We start from the raw sequence: 18,439 nt of genomic DNA, 5'->3' as shown, positions 1-18,439 counted from the left end.
AGTCAGGATTAAAACTGGACTGACTGACTGACCTTCCATATTTTGTATTTTGTACTAAACACAAATGTTTCAAATACAGAGATTTGTAGACGAAATAAACACGTAAACTGTCCAAAGCATTGCTATTTATTGTTTAATACAGAAAATGACATGTTCATGTGCACATGTATATTCGGATCATGGAGAAATTCAAGTCTGAAAAAACGGATGCTGGTCGCGTTGGAATGGTAGAATTGGAACCTGGGCAATTGAAATGTTCCATTGAGTAAGTACTTTAACTAGCTCAGGGTTCCTTGTAAATATATAGGTTGCTATTTAAGTGTAGATCTAATTTAATACCTTCAAACATATTAAAAAAGTCTATGCCTTGAAATAAAAGGGGACAGCTCACTTGAGGGCATCAAGTTCTGCGAGTTCCTGCTTGCAGGAGGATCTAAAATACATACACATACAATGTCAAGCAAAAAGGCATCAGTATATTGTGCCATCCTTGGGATCAAATTTTTCTGATAGGCGAAGGGGCATTTTTCAGAACATTGGATGAAGTGCACGGATGGCCAAAAGTCACTGGTTAACCATGATCGGTTCTGTCGTCTCTGAAAAGTCTGCTTCGTAACAAGTTTGACATTCAAAAATGTATCCAGTTTAGTCAGACTGTACAGGTATGATCTGTGTACTGTATGATTGGCAAATATTCTGTAATACCTACTGTATACTGTACACAAGGCATTTCTTCCTGTAAACCCAGAGAGCCCTGTAAACCTACTGTAGCCGGTAAAATCTTTACTACTTACCCAGCTCTTAAAAGGTGAAAAAAAAGCTGCTAGACCCTCCTTACCTTCTAATGATTAAGTTAGACTGCCTCAAATCTTCAAGGGTCTGGGCTTTTCTGTCCACTGGGCACATTTTTAGAGATTTGACCACACTCTGTATGCAGATGGCACAGAAAGTGTGTCCACAGTTTGTATCCATTGGTGTGACCAATGGCTGAAGGCAGACATTGCAAGTGAGTTCCTCGTCCACCGCCTCTGTGTAGTCGTAGACGTGATTGCCACCCGGTTCGTGGACTTGGCCGCAGTCCTCGCAGAGAATGTTCATCTCATTCTCTTGGCCGTTAAATGTGGTTTCCATCTTTGCCTTCACCCGTAGAGGGGGGGGGCTCACTCTATACACCACACACGCTACTTTTCACCCAACTTTTGGACTTGACGACGAATTGAAAAATATCGGCGTTTTATGTCGTTACATATTGAATTGTCGAACGAGCTTCCAATGCCAAACTCCCTCACTAACTGGTACATCTCGCCATTTTACAAGTGTCTGTATTAATCATTGCCCTCAAGGTACAAAATCAATTTTCCATTATCATGATGAAGAAGAAGAAGAAGGGGAAAAAAAAGACAAAAAATTCCTTTTCAATCCTCTGTCTGAGTCATCGGCATAAATTCCAGGGGAAGGACGATTCCGTAGAAGCAGTTTGCGTTAGTATGTGTACAACGATTTTAACTTCCCTTCCAGTGGAACAGAACATTCAAAAACAAATTTCTCCATGATGAAAAGATAAATGACCAATGAGGCAGCTCAGATAGGATGGGTGAACTACCGGAGCAACGGTGACGTCATCTGTAAGAGAGTAGAAGAAAGAAATATGTATACTAAATGTCTTGAGGCTTGAATCGTAAATAATTCATGCAGGGCTCTTTAAAAGATCTTTCAAGCACACAGTGGATAAAATTGTAAACTGTGCCAAAATTAGAAGGAAACTATTAAGCCTCTAAACAGAAGTAGTGCACTGTATACTACTACACAGAATGATACTGCAATATATCTAGGCATCGAAATCCAGGCTATGTCAACTGTTACAGGTTAAATGCCAGTGGATGTTAAGAACTATATTTGCCAGCAGAATATGTAAAAACGATAGTTGTATTTTTGTGCCAAATGTTCAAACTTACAGTAGCTTTGCTTTTGTTCTATTCTTCAAGGAAAATTTGAGTATAAATTTGATTTTAGCCTCTTAGGGGTTTTTATGGTACAGGGTTTTTGTTTTTATGCACTGGTACTTTCTTCAAAAAATGACTAAAACTTAAATTCTAAAGCCCGAAAGGGATAACTACATGGAATGACTATTACGGTTAGATCCGTACAACACAGCAGAGACTACTAAAACATCATCTATTACATAGACATTTAAAAAAAGTACTGTCGTAATGGTCTTCAATATGCTATACAGTAGCACAATTCCAAATATGCTAGAATTTCAGAGATGGTCACTCATTAGCCAACATCTGCAAGCACCCTACTCACGATCGGTAATTATAGCTCGCCAAAGGTATTGTATTTTTCATCTCTACCAATCTACAGTACAGTCAATAGCATGTACTGTACAGTAAGGTGTTGTTTTTTTAAACAGTTATTAATATTGATTTCACATTTTGCAGTTGTCAGTCACATTATTGGTGCCATTCAAATAAGTTGTACAGAACAACCCTGTCGCAGCAAACAGATCTATAAATGTACACAGATAATTATTGTCTGAGATAAACGTACAGATATAGCTATTGTCTGTGATACACACAGATCATTATTGTTTGAGTACTATAGGCCTACATGTGATTGTGTTCATAAGGCTGCCAACTGTATTTTATTAGCCTAACAGTGGCCACTGGCCGGCACAGGATTTCAAAGGCGGGGGAAGCAGGTCTAAATTAACCTGATATAGGTGAGCACATGGGCCTTCATGGAAGGACCAGAGGCAGATCAAGGATTTTACAATGACGAAGTCTGTATAGCCCTGGTGTTGCAGATCTAAGTTAAACTCTATGTGGGAGAGGGATAGGGATAGGGGGGGTTCACTACTGAAACTGATGTATGCAGTTTTAACAAAATATAACCAATCAGGGGTTCATAATTGGTCATGTAATTTAAACGAACTCTGGTCCTTAACGGAGCTAACATTCGTTGCGTGCTCTGATCAGTAGGTCAGTGCATGTGCTGCTGTCAGCCTAATTGAGACTAAACTTAGTCTTCACGAATATAGATTTTCCACGTATCGACGGTTGAGCCGAGTCGGTTAGGGATCAGTTGTACAGAGAGTGCGTGCTGTAGGCTTGTCACAGACATGTATACTGCATGCTGTGATAAACTCTCCAATTAGGATTAAATGTCCAATCCATCTGACAGCTAGCTGCTCAACGTAACACACACACAATGTAACACACACATGTACACACATGTTTGTGTTTCTTTCAGACCGAGGACCCCATTGTATTTTCCATTGTTCAAATCCACGTACCCTAACCCTAACAATACCCCACACAATAGAATTCTTCAGGGGACGTGGTGATTCTTTAGAAATCACAACCGAGGACCTGAAATTCTTTTGTTCAAGTCCTCGGTCAGATAGCAAAACAAACGCAGTATTGCATGCAGTGCTGTTTATATTGATTTACAATGCTACATGTAAAGATGCACATGACCTTGAATCATCTTGTATAAAGTTTTCATTGTTAAGTTCACTCTGTGACATGTATTTATCTGCGATATGTACTGTATACTGTATATAAATAATGTAAGCGCACCTCTAGTGCCTGTTAAATGTACTTACAGACTACATACCTTAAAATGTACAATGTACATTCATGTAACAATATTTCATGCAATGGTTAGCTCGAAAATACTTTGCACATTTTTGCCACATACAGTACATGTGTTATGATAGCAATATATGTTTAATATTTAGGAAACAATTCATGTAGCTTTACAACTGCAAACGTACCTATAAATTATGTAACTATATATTTATTGTACAGAAGCTGGAGCCATGTGAATCGTTGAAACTGCCAATTATGCTACTTATATGACCTAAGTTAATTAAAACTCCATTAAAATCAGAGCAGTAACATTTTGACATGGAATCTTGGGATATAACAAACTAAACAAAGTTAAAGAAGAATTATTGGAAATTTCAGGGAATAATTTCCATAGTTAAATGCATAAGTGTTGCAAAGATAGAACTATGTATGACTGTTTCTGTGCATGTATGTATACAGGAAATATATCTGAACTGCAGAGCCCTGATGGCTGTTACACAAAATCTGCACATGTACAGGAAATCATATAGTATCTAATATCATAAAAATAGAGCCCTGATGGTTGTTACTCAAAATCTGCACATGTTTGTACTGTACAGGAATATATATTATCTATTTAGATGAACTGCGGAGCCCTGATGGCTGTTACACAAAATCTGCACATGTACAGGAAATCATATAGTATCTAATATCATAAAAATAGAGCCCTGATGGTTGTTACTCAAAATCTGCACATGTTTGTACTGTACAGGAATATATATTATCTATTTAGATGAACTGCGGAGCCCTGATGGCTGTTACACAAAATCTGCACATGTACAGGAAATCATATAGTATCTAATATCATAAAAATAGAGCCCTGATGGTTGTTACTCAAAATCTGCACATGTTTGTACTGTACAGGAATATATATTATCTATTTAGATGAACTGCGGAGCCCTGATGGCTGTTACAAAAAATCTGCACATGTACAGGAATCATATATTATCTATTTAGATGAACTGCAGAGCCCGATGGCTTACAGTACACAAAATCTGCTAATTTACAGGAAATCATATAATATCTAATATCATAAAAAATAGAGCCATGATGGCTGTTTTAAACACAAAATCTGCACATGTACAGGAATCATATATTATCTAATAGAGATAAACTGTGCCAGAGCCTTGATGGCTGATACACAAAATCTGCACATGTACAGGAATCATAGACAGTATTATCTACTGTACTGTAATAACATAAAACATAGAGCCAGGTGAAGGTTGCAGTTTCACAAAACTGGAACTCTGAATTTTCTTCGATATTTCCTGTACATGTACAGTGCAGTATGTATACAGGTACTTCTGTACAACTGTATACAGATGACCCTTCGAAATGTTTCCATTTGTTGGACGTCTCTTCAGATATGTTTCACATTGTATAACCTTACACACCACAACTGTTCTGTTTGTATGTCCAGTCACTCATGTCAAAATATTACTTCCAGGACCACAGCATAACTTCCATCAATTGGTCTGTGTGTTTACAGATAATAGTTTTCCCACACTATACTGTACAACAAAAGTGTGCTTTTTTTCATGTTCATCAGTCAAGTGTACAGTAAAGTTGTGGTTTGACTGTACACACTTATACAGTATGTATTGTACATGTTGTACAGTGTCCCATGAAGGATTGCTTACACATGTACAGTATGTAGGAAGATTTATCTTAAACTGTTCAAATAAAGGAGTTTGTTTCTTCAAAAAGGTCAAATATCAAAGCTCTGAAATTAAAACAAAAATTAAAACAAAAATTAAAACAGAAATTAAAACAGAAATTAAAACAAATTCATCAGCTTGTCTCCAGTTTAAAGAATGTTGATAATAATAGACACCACTGTATATATTCCCTCTGAATTATTACTCATAGTACTATCTACATCCTCTGTTAGTCAATTTGAACTATATATGTAATTAATGAAAAAGAATAGAGACACAAAATCAAAATTAAATTTGAAAAGTTCTACTCCATCACCATATCAATTATTCAAGTTATCTCCCAAAACAAGAATTTGGAATTAATCCACAGGATATCATAATTGGTTTGTACTTTTCTTGATCAATCGCTGACAAATTACAATTCAAGGTCTCAGGACTGAACATGATTCTTTTGCATAATTAGCTCCATATCACACGTTAAAATATACTGTATTGAATGAACTTGAAATTGTTGCAGACTGATTTCACTTATATTGATAGTGCAGTAGATTACAATGGCATTGAGTACAATTACGTACCAAATGACAATGCGGGCTTGGTACAGTAGTCATCGATATGAGATGCACACAAGTATTAGTACTACAAGCCTGGAGAGTTTGAGTACATCATTTTGTACATGTTCTCTATTTCTATACTAGATTTCCAAAATGCCCTGAGGGATGGAACAACTTAGGCAAACCCATGAGGACTTTTTGAGGACAGAGAGCATTTGAGGACAGGTTACTATCCTGGAATACAATTTATTATTATTATTATTATTATGATTGTGATTATGATTGTGATTATGATTATTATTATCATGATTGTTATTATTATTTTAATTATTATTATAATATTATTACTAATAGTATTATTATTATCAGTATTATTATTATTATTATTATTATCAGTATTATTATTATTATTATATTATTATTATTATTAATATTTTTATTATCAGTATTATTATGATCAGTATTATTATATTATTATTATTAATAGTATTATTATTAAAGTATTATTATGATTATTATTACTATTATAATATTATTATTATTAATAAATGATTATTATGATTATACAATTTTGCCAACTGTACCAGATAACTTCAAGGCTACTGTACAGTAGAATAAAAATCGGTGACACCAATTGCAGAGAGCTCCGTAAAATTTCTGGATCATTAGTCCACTCTTTGCCGGTCTTAACAATGGTTAATGGTCGGCATAGATTAGGGATTAAATAATAATTTAAATCATGATTTAAACACTAAATTAAAATAGGTTAGGGATGTCAAAAATGTGGTGCTCATACAGTAATTTAATTTGAAAACGACAAAACAACGACTTTTTAGATTCTACACAAATATATATAAAACATCCCTCTCTTGCCAGTGGAATAAACTGTACCGACCGGCCACGAAAGGCCAGACCTTTCCATACCTACATTAGATCTCTCTTCCTCAAAAATAGTTTATAAATTCCTCAAGATTGCTTCAGCACATATCATTTTCCTGAACAAGGACGGGGACACCTGTATATAACTAACTGTACTAATTTACTACAGTACAATACAGTATGACAACTTCTGGGAATTTATGAAATCCAACCCAAATTGACTGCAATGAAAATCCATACCTGTACCACCAGTCAATTTTTATGGGCATTATCACAAGATCAAACTGTGTCCATGCATTCAAAAATGAAATTTGAGCTGTGGAGATAATATTTAATGTAATTTGTTAAGTAGGTACTGTAAGTACTCAAGAAGTCAAGAATATCTACTGTGCCAGAGACAGTATATTAAACAAGAATAGAGCTGCCCTAGAGCTGTACACTTGGTCACATTAGGCCAGCAATCCTACCAAACACCTATTCTGAATACATTACAATGGTATAACTTTAAGCATTCAGCTCTACATAAAAACATGAAACATTATAATGGGGAAGGTAACAATCTTACAAAAAAATAAATCAAAAACAAAACAAAAAGTTGGCAAGATTTCACAGGACCTACAGTAACATAATCAACCCCCACCCCTCCCCCACCCACTGCAGCAGGTGCATATAATCAGCAAATGTTATAGACTTTGCTATTCTCTGCTCATAAGACCACACTGATATAGTATGTGCAGTAAATTCAAGAAACTACCCAGCATATATATTTTCAGCAATTTTTCATTTTTTTTGGGGGGGGCAGGGGGAGGGTGGGGTGGGATGTTGGAATGACTACAATTGTCAAACTAATCTGTTAGTGTTTTGGTTACATTGATCCATCTGCAAAACAACTTAAGCAATCCTCATTAGGCAGGTAAAAAACAGTCAATAAAATCTCATCTTGCTAAAAGTTTCCTAGTAAAAGCCTTTAGGTTGAGTGATAACTGTTTGTCATTCTTGCTTCTATATTGTACAAATCACTAACATGGCAGATTAATGTTCCAGGTTACAGCTAATGTACTTACAGTAATGTAGGCCTACATATATTTCCTTTAAAATTACAAGTCTAAAATTACAAAACCACCATTTAATCAAATCCAGAAACTTAAACATGTACAGTTAACTTTACCTTCTACCTTAAAACTTACAAAATTTTGTGTAAAAACATTTAAATATGTATAATCAGCAGTTATTTTTACGATGCTTGAGCCACCACAAATGTGGGAGAAACCCGCAAGGGCTTATGGATTACAACTTACACATCGAGTGGCTTCCAATTCAACATTTTACCTCAAATTTGGAATCTTTTCAATTTAGAAAGTCATTTCAGATGGGGAACTATGACCCAGCCAGGAATTGAACCCCAAACCTCCCGATTGCTAAGCATCATTGCTTCAAATGCCACCTCCTTTATCCACTCAGCCACAGCACCGGTTGTAATAAAAGCTTTACATTTTCTCCTGCGAGGCAACTAGCATTTAAAAGACTGATGAATTTATTATTCCTTTGGTGATTATTGTTGCCCTTAAATTAACAGGTCCCAGTAGTACAGTAGTTAGCCCCTTAAATAAATCTTTCCTTCAACGGTCTACTGTATGTAGATCAGCAACCATTACATTGCGGAAGAATTCGCTGCAAAACCTGCAACTTGCAAAACTTACCCTTCCAATCATGGATGGATATAGTCTCATACCAATATTTTATTGCCATTCCTTAAATTATCTCTGACTCATCCTCGCATTCTCTTGTTTGTCTCCCACTGACTAGACGACAACGAAAACACAAATTACATAAAAGTGAAGGGCTGATAATAGAATCACTCTCCTGATAATATTTGCAGGCTGGTAAGACGGACAGTTTAAGAACTCTTTTAATTACCCAAGGAATGATCAAATCAGGGCTGGAAATATATGAGGATCACAAAAACATTCCTGGTTAACGAGAAGAAACAAATGTCTCCCGTCCGTCCGGAGAAGGGCTGTTTACTCTGGACAAATCTACGGTGGATTCAATTAATCATCACTACAACCAAAGACAGAGAAACTTTACTTTTTTTTTATCTCAGTGGGTTAAAAACTTAAAACAGTACATGGTTCGTACAGTACACATACAGTACTGTATAAGTAGGCCTACTGTACTGTGTGTACAGAACCTATGGGGTAATACTGTACACCTTGTATAGCAGTTTTGAAGGTCATAAAAAAAAAATACTATTAATTATGATTCCTGTGGGCAACTTTGTTCAGGGTACAGTGAACAAAGACAACCCATGCTCTAATTAAGAGTACTTTCTAAACTTGAAACTTGGTTAATTAAGATATGGTATATCATAGCATATTGTCCTAAGATATACAGTATGTACAACCACAGTATTTATTAAGCTAAATGTTTCTATAAATTTGCTGGTTAGGTACAGTACTATTTATAACTATACATGATCAAAGTAGGCCTAGATCAAAGTCCTTTGATAATAGCATGACATTCATAGGATCATATGAACTGATACTGTAAAGTATTCTTTATGTAAACCAGCCCTCCTCCATCATCTATTGACAAGTACAATTCACCTGTACTGTACTTTATTACATATTAAAGTGACTGACTCACTATTAAATCTTTGTTAAAATTAAAACAAATGTACACATCAGCTTGTCTTGACTTTGATCAACTGCAAAATCTTATTTTGTAAGTATATACTTAAATAGTTAAAATTAAAAATTTTCATAAAAAATGGAGATGATGAAAAAAAATTAGGCTGTTACATACATGTACCATTACATCTATAAACTTTGTGCAATCTGCTGAAAATGGAAACCTCTCTCAAACATGATCACTAATTTTTTACCCCACATATGTACATTTGGTGACAATTCATGTGTGTGTGTGTGCGTACAGACAGGACATGCAGACTCAGCAAACATTCGAACATGCTATAAACTTTCTACTTTCAAAAGTCTACTTAAGACCCATTTTTTCACTTGTTCTTTTGTAAATTAATTTACTTTCTTTGTAAAGCGCTTTGAGCAGTAACTTTTGTTTACTGATTTGGCGCTATATAAGTCTCATTTATTATTATTATTATTATTAATAATACAAAGAATTAAGTTAACAAGTACTGTATCAGTTCACAATTTCTGACATTTTGCCTGAAAACGCCTTCTCAAGATTTTGCTGTTATTATTAGACCGCAGCTCACCTCTTTGAATTAATGAATACAGCAGAGAACTACTGTACATGCCATTATTTTGATATATATTTATAAATCTAGATATTTTGCTTTTGTATTAGCAACGTTCAGATATATATCATAAAGCAGAACCCTCCATTCCAAACAGAAATGAGTTCTGTAGATTGGCAGATAGTCGATATTAACATGTGTGAAATGGCACACGTGATACAGAATGAAGCGACCAGCTCCCACCAGACACAGAACCAGAGATTTGTCATTGTGGGCATTCCACAGGCAATTATCACTTACTGTTTGTTGTACATAACACAAGTGCATATGTACAGTACACCATAGTATATATGTTGAGGCCTATCTCTGTATCAGTGAAATGTACATGAATTTCTTCTCACTGTGAGAGAAACAGCTGAGAGACTAAAAGCATTTGTTGAGATCTACCTACTGTACTGTACATGTACATGGACAGTGTATGTCTATGCTGCAGGTACAATGTACTGCTGTACTACTGTGTGAATGTACAGGCCTTTACCTTCTGGCAACCACCGATTGAACGACAATGACGACGAGATATTGTCTAATCAATGAGTACAGTAATGGAAGCATAAAATCAATGATGTCCGATTGAGAAACAGGAAGTCTTTGAGAATTAATAGTATTTACTATTATTAGTAATAAAATCAGCTATTGAAACGGTTAAATTATGTAGTGAGCAAAATCAGATTACAAACCTTGGGTGATATACAGGTCCTGTGAGTGTGATGAATGCGGTCTACATACGGTACCACTGTGTCATGGGACTAAACTAAATCCATGCTATAGCCTATACAGTATGTTGTACATGTACAGTCTGTACTGTACCATTGGTAGCAGCAACTTGTACAGTAAGGCAGCTTTTGAGAGAAATGTCTACGGCCCGTATACCAGGGCTACACGTCTACTGTACGTAGGGCAAACTGAACTGAACTGATACAGTAGTCAATAAAGCTCTAAATTGAAGAGGAGTTTTGTTCAGATTGACACTACTGTATGTCATCAAACCTCATATCTCCGACTAAACTTCCTAATTATGGAAGGAAGATAAGCCGGATATCATAGAATAAAATTCAAATGGATTATAGGTTAAAACTACCGGGTTCATTGTACATAACTAGCCAATGGATCTGTACTACAGTTTATACTGTGTATACCCTGTACAGTGTATCAGGCCGCACAACTTTTGTCAGTTCTAGCTAAATTGTACATAAAATTAATACTGTACTTTATTGAGAGAAAGATTCTCTACACTATACTGTACATGTACACAGTATTTGTTAGGTATCTGAGGTATAAATTTTAACTTTTATTATTTTCCTAGAGGCAGGTAGGTGGGAGATGGGGTGGGGGGAGACAATGATGGATCCTCTTTGCTCTTAGTCTTTTGTTCCACATTTACCCTTTCTCACATGGAAATTGATTGAGCTGACTAGCCTAACTGACATCATTATGTATTTAGCATGTTTTACATGTACTGTACTTCACTTGCCAGCTTCAACTCAGCAGTTTTGCTGTTTTTTTAGTGTTTTTTTATCACATTTTTAGCTACTATTCCATACTGAAATATATACTGAATTCCCACAATAATATGCTGTATGTAACTTGGCATTTCAATTGTAGATCTATACACAGCCATATTTCCTTTCAAAACATTAAGTTGAAAGGTCATCGGTATTTGTGCCAAATTTTTGCACATAAATTGTGTGATCAAAAGGTGAGCACTACTACTGTACAATAATGGGTTCCTGTGCACAGTAAAGGGTGCAGGAGTTCTCCAAATATATTCCCAGGCCAAGAGGAATGTTAGATCAATTCAATGTCTGGATGAGGAATAATGCTTAGAGGATGACAGTGAAATCTTTGTTGATATGTTTGTAGCAAGATGTGACCATTAAATTCTTTGGTTGGATAGCATATTTGGAAGGTCAAAACTGATGACCATTCCAGTCAACATATTTATTGTTTTTTTTTTTAACAAGGAGTGCATGGGCCATTACTGTAGGTCATTTGCTCAAAAACAGAAGGAAACTGAATTTATTATGGTAACGCAAGACTTTTTATGGTCTCAAAAGACCTGAGTTGATAATATTGTCAAAGTATATATTTGAATTAACAAGTTTACGTGTATATTTAGACCTACAATGAGGCGCTGACAGTGTCATCTGAGCTATTAGCCTTAAATGTAGGAGCATTCCAGAGCTATTTAGCATATTAAACATGAATATCTGGACACCCTCAAAATATAACAATCTATAAACAAAACTGATTTTAATTGTTTTTTTTCCTTGGATTATTACATACCAAGGCTCAAATTCTACAAAATATATCCTCTCAATTTATTACTGGTAAAGTACTGCTGTACACACTGCATGTTGTCTGGGCAGTAGCATGATGAGAACCCTAAGTGTAACTTCATTAATTATTCATTCTTTAACGTACTCCTGATGAAAGGGATCTCATCAATTACATTAATTTCAGTCTCATAATTTCAGTCAATAATCAGAATTGAGGTACTGGAATATTCCTGGACAAAATGAACAAAAAAAGACAAAAACAAAAATGCCTGTAATATATTCATATTTTGACATTACCCCGTGGTTACATCACACACACCACTCTTTCAAATATCTCCCCAATACTTCTCTTCCATATTTCACCCTCCAGGCAAGAAAACTGATAGTAATTGCTAGTGGATTTCAACAATTCCCTAGCATCTAATTTTCTGGAGTGAAGTACTGTATCTGAGCCTCCTTTTCACAGTTGAATGTCTTGAGGTCTGCGTGAGTGACTCACGGTTTCCTGTGTCAAAAGAAATTCAATTCTGGAAGGCCAAGTCTAAGCTTTGTCTAGGTTCGTCAAAGCGTAAAGGGCACTTCTTTCTGATATCATATCCTAAAGTACAGTAGTTTACTGTAGCGGAGTAAAGAGGATCTGTCCGAGTGGGATTTTGGGAGGCCGAAAATTGGATTTGAGCAAAAATATCATCGAACAAATGTGACAACAAAATAGTGATCTTGACCTAAATTGTAGGATGGTTCTACAGTAGCAGTGTTGGAGATTGCAAACATCTATTGCTGTACGGACCCTGTGCACTGTGTAGGAATTCTGTTAGTTTGCTATTCTTTGGCAATCAAGGGTGGTCTCTAAAAGATGAACTTTAGGAAGCCAAACAAGGCCAAACATATGCCAATGTTTTTACAACCGCGTACTGTAGGCCCTGAATTCGGAATGAATAACATGAAATGGTTGTGATCAACGTTCTTTGAGGGAACTGCAAAGTTCTGTACAGTAAGTCTAGTGTATATGTACAGTAGAGCTCTATACTTATTACAGTAGTACAGTCTGTAAACATGTCCATCTTTCTGACTCACTTCCTCCCAATCCTCCTCACTTTACACATGTAAGTATCTTCCCAAGGGGAAGGTCTCATGTATGCAATCATTTCAATTATTCAAATCAAAATATTTACTAACACAATTACAGTTACAAATTATGCAGCTTTTGAAGCTTAGAAATCTCAATACATGTACAATGTTAATCCGAGAGGGTGTACAGTAATAATTGGTACCTGTTGACCAGTTTTCAAGTTTGCATGTGCAGGAAAAAGTGGAGTCTAGAAATATCTGACTGCAGTCAGGGTTGACCATGACACTTTACAGTAGTTTCACTCTTCCATGTGACAGACTTTACATCTCAGTTCCATAAATTTCTAAAATTCCATTTTTTTCCACCCGACTAATAGCTGCTCAAATGGATGACACAACACCTTGCAGTTAAAAACACATCACAACCAGTACAACATGCAAGGCCGGCAAAATCAAGAATAAAACAATATTCACTTTGTTTGGACTGGTCAACAAAATCTGTGATTCAAGACTTGAATTGTTATAAAAGTTAAAACATTGATGCCATTAAAGCTGGTTATACTACAGTAGTAGTCTAAGCGAACTGCTCATATCGATACTGTGTGTACAGTACATGGTTGTCTAATATTAACAGCACAGTAGTGGACCTACTGTACATACATGTTTGCGTACACTGTACTTACTGAAGTACAGTTATCTGGTAATGACCAGTGCAGCCTTTTTTGCCAACGAAGGCAGGATTCTGCGTCAGGGAACCCATGTTTAAGCCAGGGACGCAAACACCTTCAAATTGCTTATGTCTGATTACAGTACTGTATTATGCCAACAGTAGATATGCAAAGCACAACAAAACACAATTTTGAATGAACTTCTTTTCTTTCTTTTTAAAACAAAAGAAAAAACCATAACTTATTCTCAAAAGAACCAAAATGTCTCCCAATCCTACAGAGATCGACATTGCTTAAAAAAATACAACTCATAACAATCAACTGCAAGGTACAGAGTTTAAAACATTTTCATTACAGAGATTTTCACACTTAAAATGGTCAATAGAGATTTTCCAAATTTTCCCTTCATTTGATTGGCTAAAATTTCCCATATCCGTCGTATGGAAACATTGCATCTGTAGTGCTGAATGAAAACAAAGTATGTTGTTTAACAACTAATTGAGTAACATTACTGTGCCCTGTGTAGAGATAATGAAGTTTGTGCTATAGGCAGGCTATCACATGTGCACACTCAAATATCCTAGGAAGTTGTAGTTGAATTGTTTCTAAGAATATCACTAATATATTCAGCATTTTTTTCATCACAAAGTATTAGGAGTTGAGACAGTTTATGAATCTTGTAGGAGGCTAACATCATCTTACAGTACTGTATGTTAGTTGTCTTTACATTGAGATTTGCTTAAATACATGTGTACAGTAATTTCTTTGTTACAAACTTTTGCCACATGCTTCAGTTTTTTGTTTTTTTCTGGAGCAACATTCTTACCTCGTCAAAAGTAGCCATTGAAGCTTGAGTTTCTTAACCTACTGTACAGTACATTGCATAAAAAGTTATTTACATACTGCAGTGGGAAAGGGGCACTGGCCGGGTTGGGCCGACTTGCCTCTAGTGGTTGGGGAAAAGGAAAACTTCATTCAACTATATATTCATTAATCATATGAATACAACTGCATTGGGTAACTGTTAATGGTAACTTACAACAGGGGTTCATAAAAGTTGCGAGCAAGTACTAGGCCTTTGAGGGGCATGTTCCATGTCGTCAAGGGCTCAATAAAATCAGTTAAAGTGCAGTGTTTTTTTTACTTGCATTTTTCTCTAGGCACTACTTTACTTCCCATTGATTTCCCACATCAAGCTAATTCATAGCCAATAACATTTTAACAGACGCTATGTAAGGGAGTTGAATACAGTAGTATGCATTATGTGATGTCTAAGCCAGCATATTCTGTAGCTACTGTAGTCTACCGTAACATTTCCTGCTTTCAAACTTGGCGGCTTACTATGTTTTGTGGTGAGGCCTTAGAAGACAATTTTCAAAGCGAGCATATTCAGTCATACAGGAAGCGGTTAACTTAAAAATGAAATATTAAAGAGTTTTTAGGTTACTGAATAATATAAATTGATCCCTGCCTTCATTATTCCTTTAACAGTAGGCCTAGGTCATGGGGTTTGAAGGCACCAGGGTTGAGGCGGTGAAAAAAATACATAATTGCCTACAGTACTAAACGATTGAAGATTTGAAAATCACTAGAGGTTAGCCTTATGTTTGACTTTTGATATTTGATTGAACTTAATAATGAGCTGACTGGGCATCCATGCTACTGTAGTTGCTACAGTACTGTTGAATAAATCTCCGCAGAGGCCCTGTTTGGGTACTAATTTAGAATCCGTACCATTCGACTTCCTAACCCCTAACCCTATTCCCTACTTCCTAACCCCTAACCCTAACCCAACTTCCTAACCCCTAACCTTATTCTGCCGATTCGAAGTAAGCTTTCCCATTCATATGGTACGGATTCTAAAGTTAGGCCACTGTTTCTATATTACTAGCCTAGTTACTCCGTATTCAGCTTTATCTGCACTTCATCTGCAGCTACCAACCAACTTTCGTGATAGTGGCAGTATAAGACTCCAGAAAAAGGGTATTATAGTCAAGGGTCTGCTAAGTTAGGCCAATTTTACTTTCAGTCAAGTAACTTATCCGAACCTATCATAATTCAATGACCAAAGGTTAAGTCTAAATGTATAGTTATTTGATTTTCTTGACTAATTCCTTGTCTAACAGCATCGTTTTGGTTAGAAAATGAAGAAACGATAGATCCACTATTTTGCTTTTGGACCTGTCACCAGGACTATGCCTTTACAGCAGGTTTGCAGCCTAACGTTAATACATACACTGTACACTTAATGACTCCGCGCACGGTAATTGTTCAGTCATATCGAAACCGAAGTCGGCTATGAAATTCAAAGCTAACTCACCTCAGACTTCACCTAGGTTCTTACTGATGTTTTAACAGAATTTAATTTGGTATTGGAAATGCTGCAAATATCCACGAAGATCAGTATTGCCCGACGAAAATTTACAAAGAAGTGATACTAGTTCTTTCCGATGAGATTTCTGGGCATGTACTGTAAGTACGTAAGCTGGAACTCCAACAGTTGCATTTTATATGAATATGATACTAGGCATACCGTACCTGCTGCAATAAAATGAAATACATTTAGAACGACACTGTTCACAGGTACGTCAACTCAGGCAACGATAGTAAATTGTGTGTGGTATGTCTTGGTCAACAATAACACAGTACGGAAAATAATAGGAGCCAGCGAAACAAAACTGATATTTCCCTGATATCGCTTGGAAAACATTACATCGGTGGCACAGTAGTTGCTATGCTTACACGTTTTGAACTGGAACGTTGATTCGGACTCTTGATTTGTTAATAGGATAGGCGGCCACAGTGGCGGAGCGTCCATACAGTCAGGGGGGGGGGGGAGCGGATGCCCCCTGACGGACTCAAATGGACTGCTGGCGCCCTTTTCAGCTTTTTACCACTTTTTACTTATTCGCGATTATTGACTTTTTTATTGCGCTCTCATCTATCTATCGACATTTGTCACATTTTGTTGGTGTAAGTTTATGACAAACTGCTCTAACGGCGGAACACCCATATACACTTCCGATGACATCTTTTTATTCTTCGTTTATCTGCAAATTAGCAAGGCCCGGAAGCGTAATTTTTTTTCCTAGGACGAACGTGGGTTTCAGGTTTTTCTGGAATTTACAAATTCGTTTGAAATCAGGGGTAGGGTGTAGAAAGTGGGTTAGGGATCGAGTTTCTCTGAAAATGAAGGATTGTCGTTCATAATCTGGGGTCAAAACTAGGAAAAAAGATTCACAACATGTTTTTTGAAAAAGCGTCACATGTTTGGAATCCAGGGATTTGATTGGCCGATGCCCACGTTCGTCCTGGGAAAAAAAAATACGCGGCCCGGAAAGGGTCATTTCCGGCGATCTAGGGAGTATCTTTACTCAAAAAAAATCGGTATGCTCCGCGTCAACCGGTGGTGGCGCTCCGCTTAGATGGGGCGCTTTCGACACTATACAGACCGACACTACAGACCACTACACTACAGACCATTCTCACCCCCCCCCCCGACCAATACCCCTAGCTCCGCCACTACGCGGCCAGCCGGCTGGTTATGGTACATGTATTTAATTCAGTACTGTACTGTGCATTTGGACTGAATGCGCAACTTGTATGAGGCACAATAATAAGAGATACAGCAAAGTTATGTATTTTCTGGTTTTCAAGACAACTCAAACTGTCATAAAAAGAGGTTCCAGCTGTTTCTTAAGGTGGCATATACTCCTATAAGCGTCTACATGAATCCGCCCCAAGTGTTCTTTTTTCAGGAAAAGTGCCAATTAGGAGCTGGAGAACATTTTTTTTTTTGCTTTTGTATCAATAAGGGTGTGCTTTTTTTTGTGGTTGTGATGTTAAAGAGCATGAATGGACACACATGTGGTGCAAAAATTTAGTCAATTGAGGCAATTTTAGACCTCCCAGGAGCAGCGTACTAACATTGCTTGCGACTGAGTAAAGAGGTTTGTTTGTTTACAAGTGACGTAACTCGTAGCAAAAAAGCTGTACGGTGCCATGAAAGGCCAACTTGTCAGCTATCCAGTGATGGTAGCGTTTAGCTAGACTGTGTATGTCAATGGGGCTTTTAATGGGCGTATGCTACCTTAAGCAAAAATGAGAAAATTGCCGTTTTAGACCCTAAATTATAGCTGGATGATTTACACTGTGTATGATTTACACTGAGAAGCTAGTCAAAATGATCGACTTCAACGATTTTGGAACGGTTTGAACAGCGCCCTCTTTTCAGATCTGGGCACAGCACACTTTTTTTCTGAGCTTTTTTGGCCCCGAAATCTGCAAAAATGCCTTTTGAAAATGGTGCCAAAGTAACAAGTAGATTTTTCTATTTCAACTCGGGGCCACAGCTAAATTCTAAAGCTTGCTGGATGCTGGGAGTGATGAAGGTTTCAGAGGTGGGAAGGCAAAGTTGTGTCAAA

The 18,439-nt window shown here is 36.6% G+C and overlaps 1 protein-coding gene across 1 annotated transcript in view; it reads right to left on the bottom strand.

Moving 5' to 3' along the window:
• LOC139983330 (ligand of Numb protein X 2-like) overlaps window positions 1-16,565 on the bottom strand; it is a 41,430-nt gene extending 24,865 nt beyond the window's left edge. The window contains exons 1-2 of the mRNA XM_071996839.1: window positions 16,336-16,565; window positions 839-1,623 (exon numbers count right to left, since the gene is read on the bottom strand). Of these exons, the coding sequence (XP_071852940.1) occupies window positions 839-1,131 (293 nt within the window). The 5' untranslated portion in view covers window positions 1,132-1,623; window positions 16,336-16,565. The remainder of the gene's footprint in view (window positions 1-838; window positions 1,624-16,335) is intronic.
• Window positions 16,566-18,439: the final 1,874 nt, after the last annotated feature.

This window comes from Apostichopus japonicus, chromosome 16 (assembly GCF_037975245.1).
Source record: "Apostichopus japonicus isolate 1M-3 chromosome 16, ASM3797524v1, whole genome shotgun sequence".
Taxonomy (NCBI): domain Eukaryota; kingdom Metazoa; phylum Echinodermata; class Holothuroidea; order Aspidochirotida; family Stichopodidae; genus Apostichopus; species Apostichopus japonicus.
The sequence above is the reverse complement of the archived record's forward strand: the minus strand, read 5'-3'. Positions and strand labels throughout refer to the sequence as shown.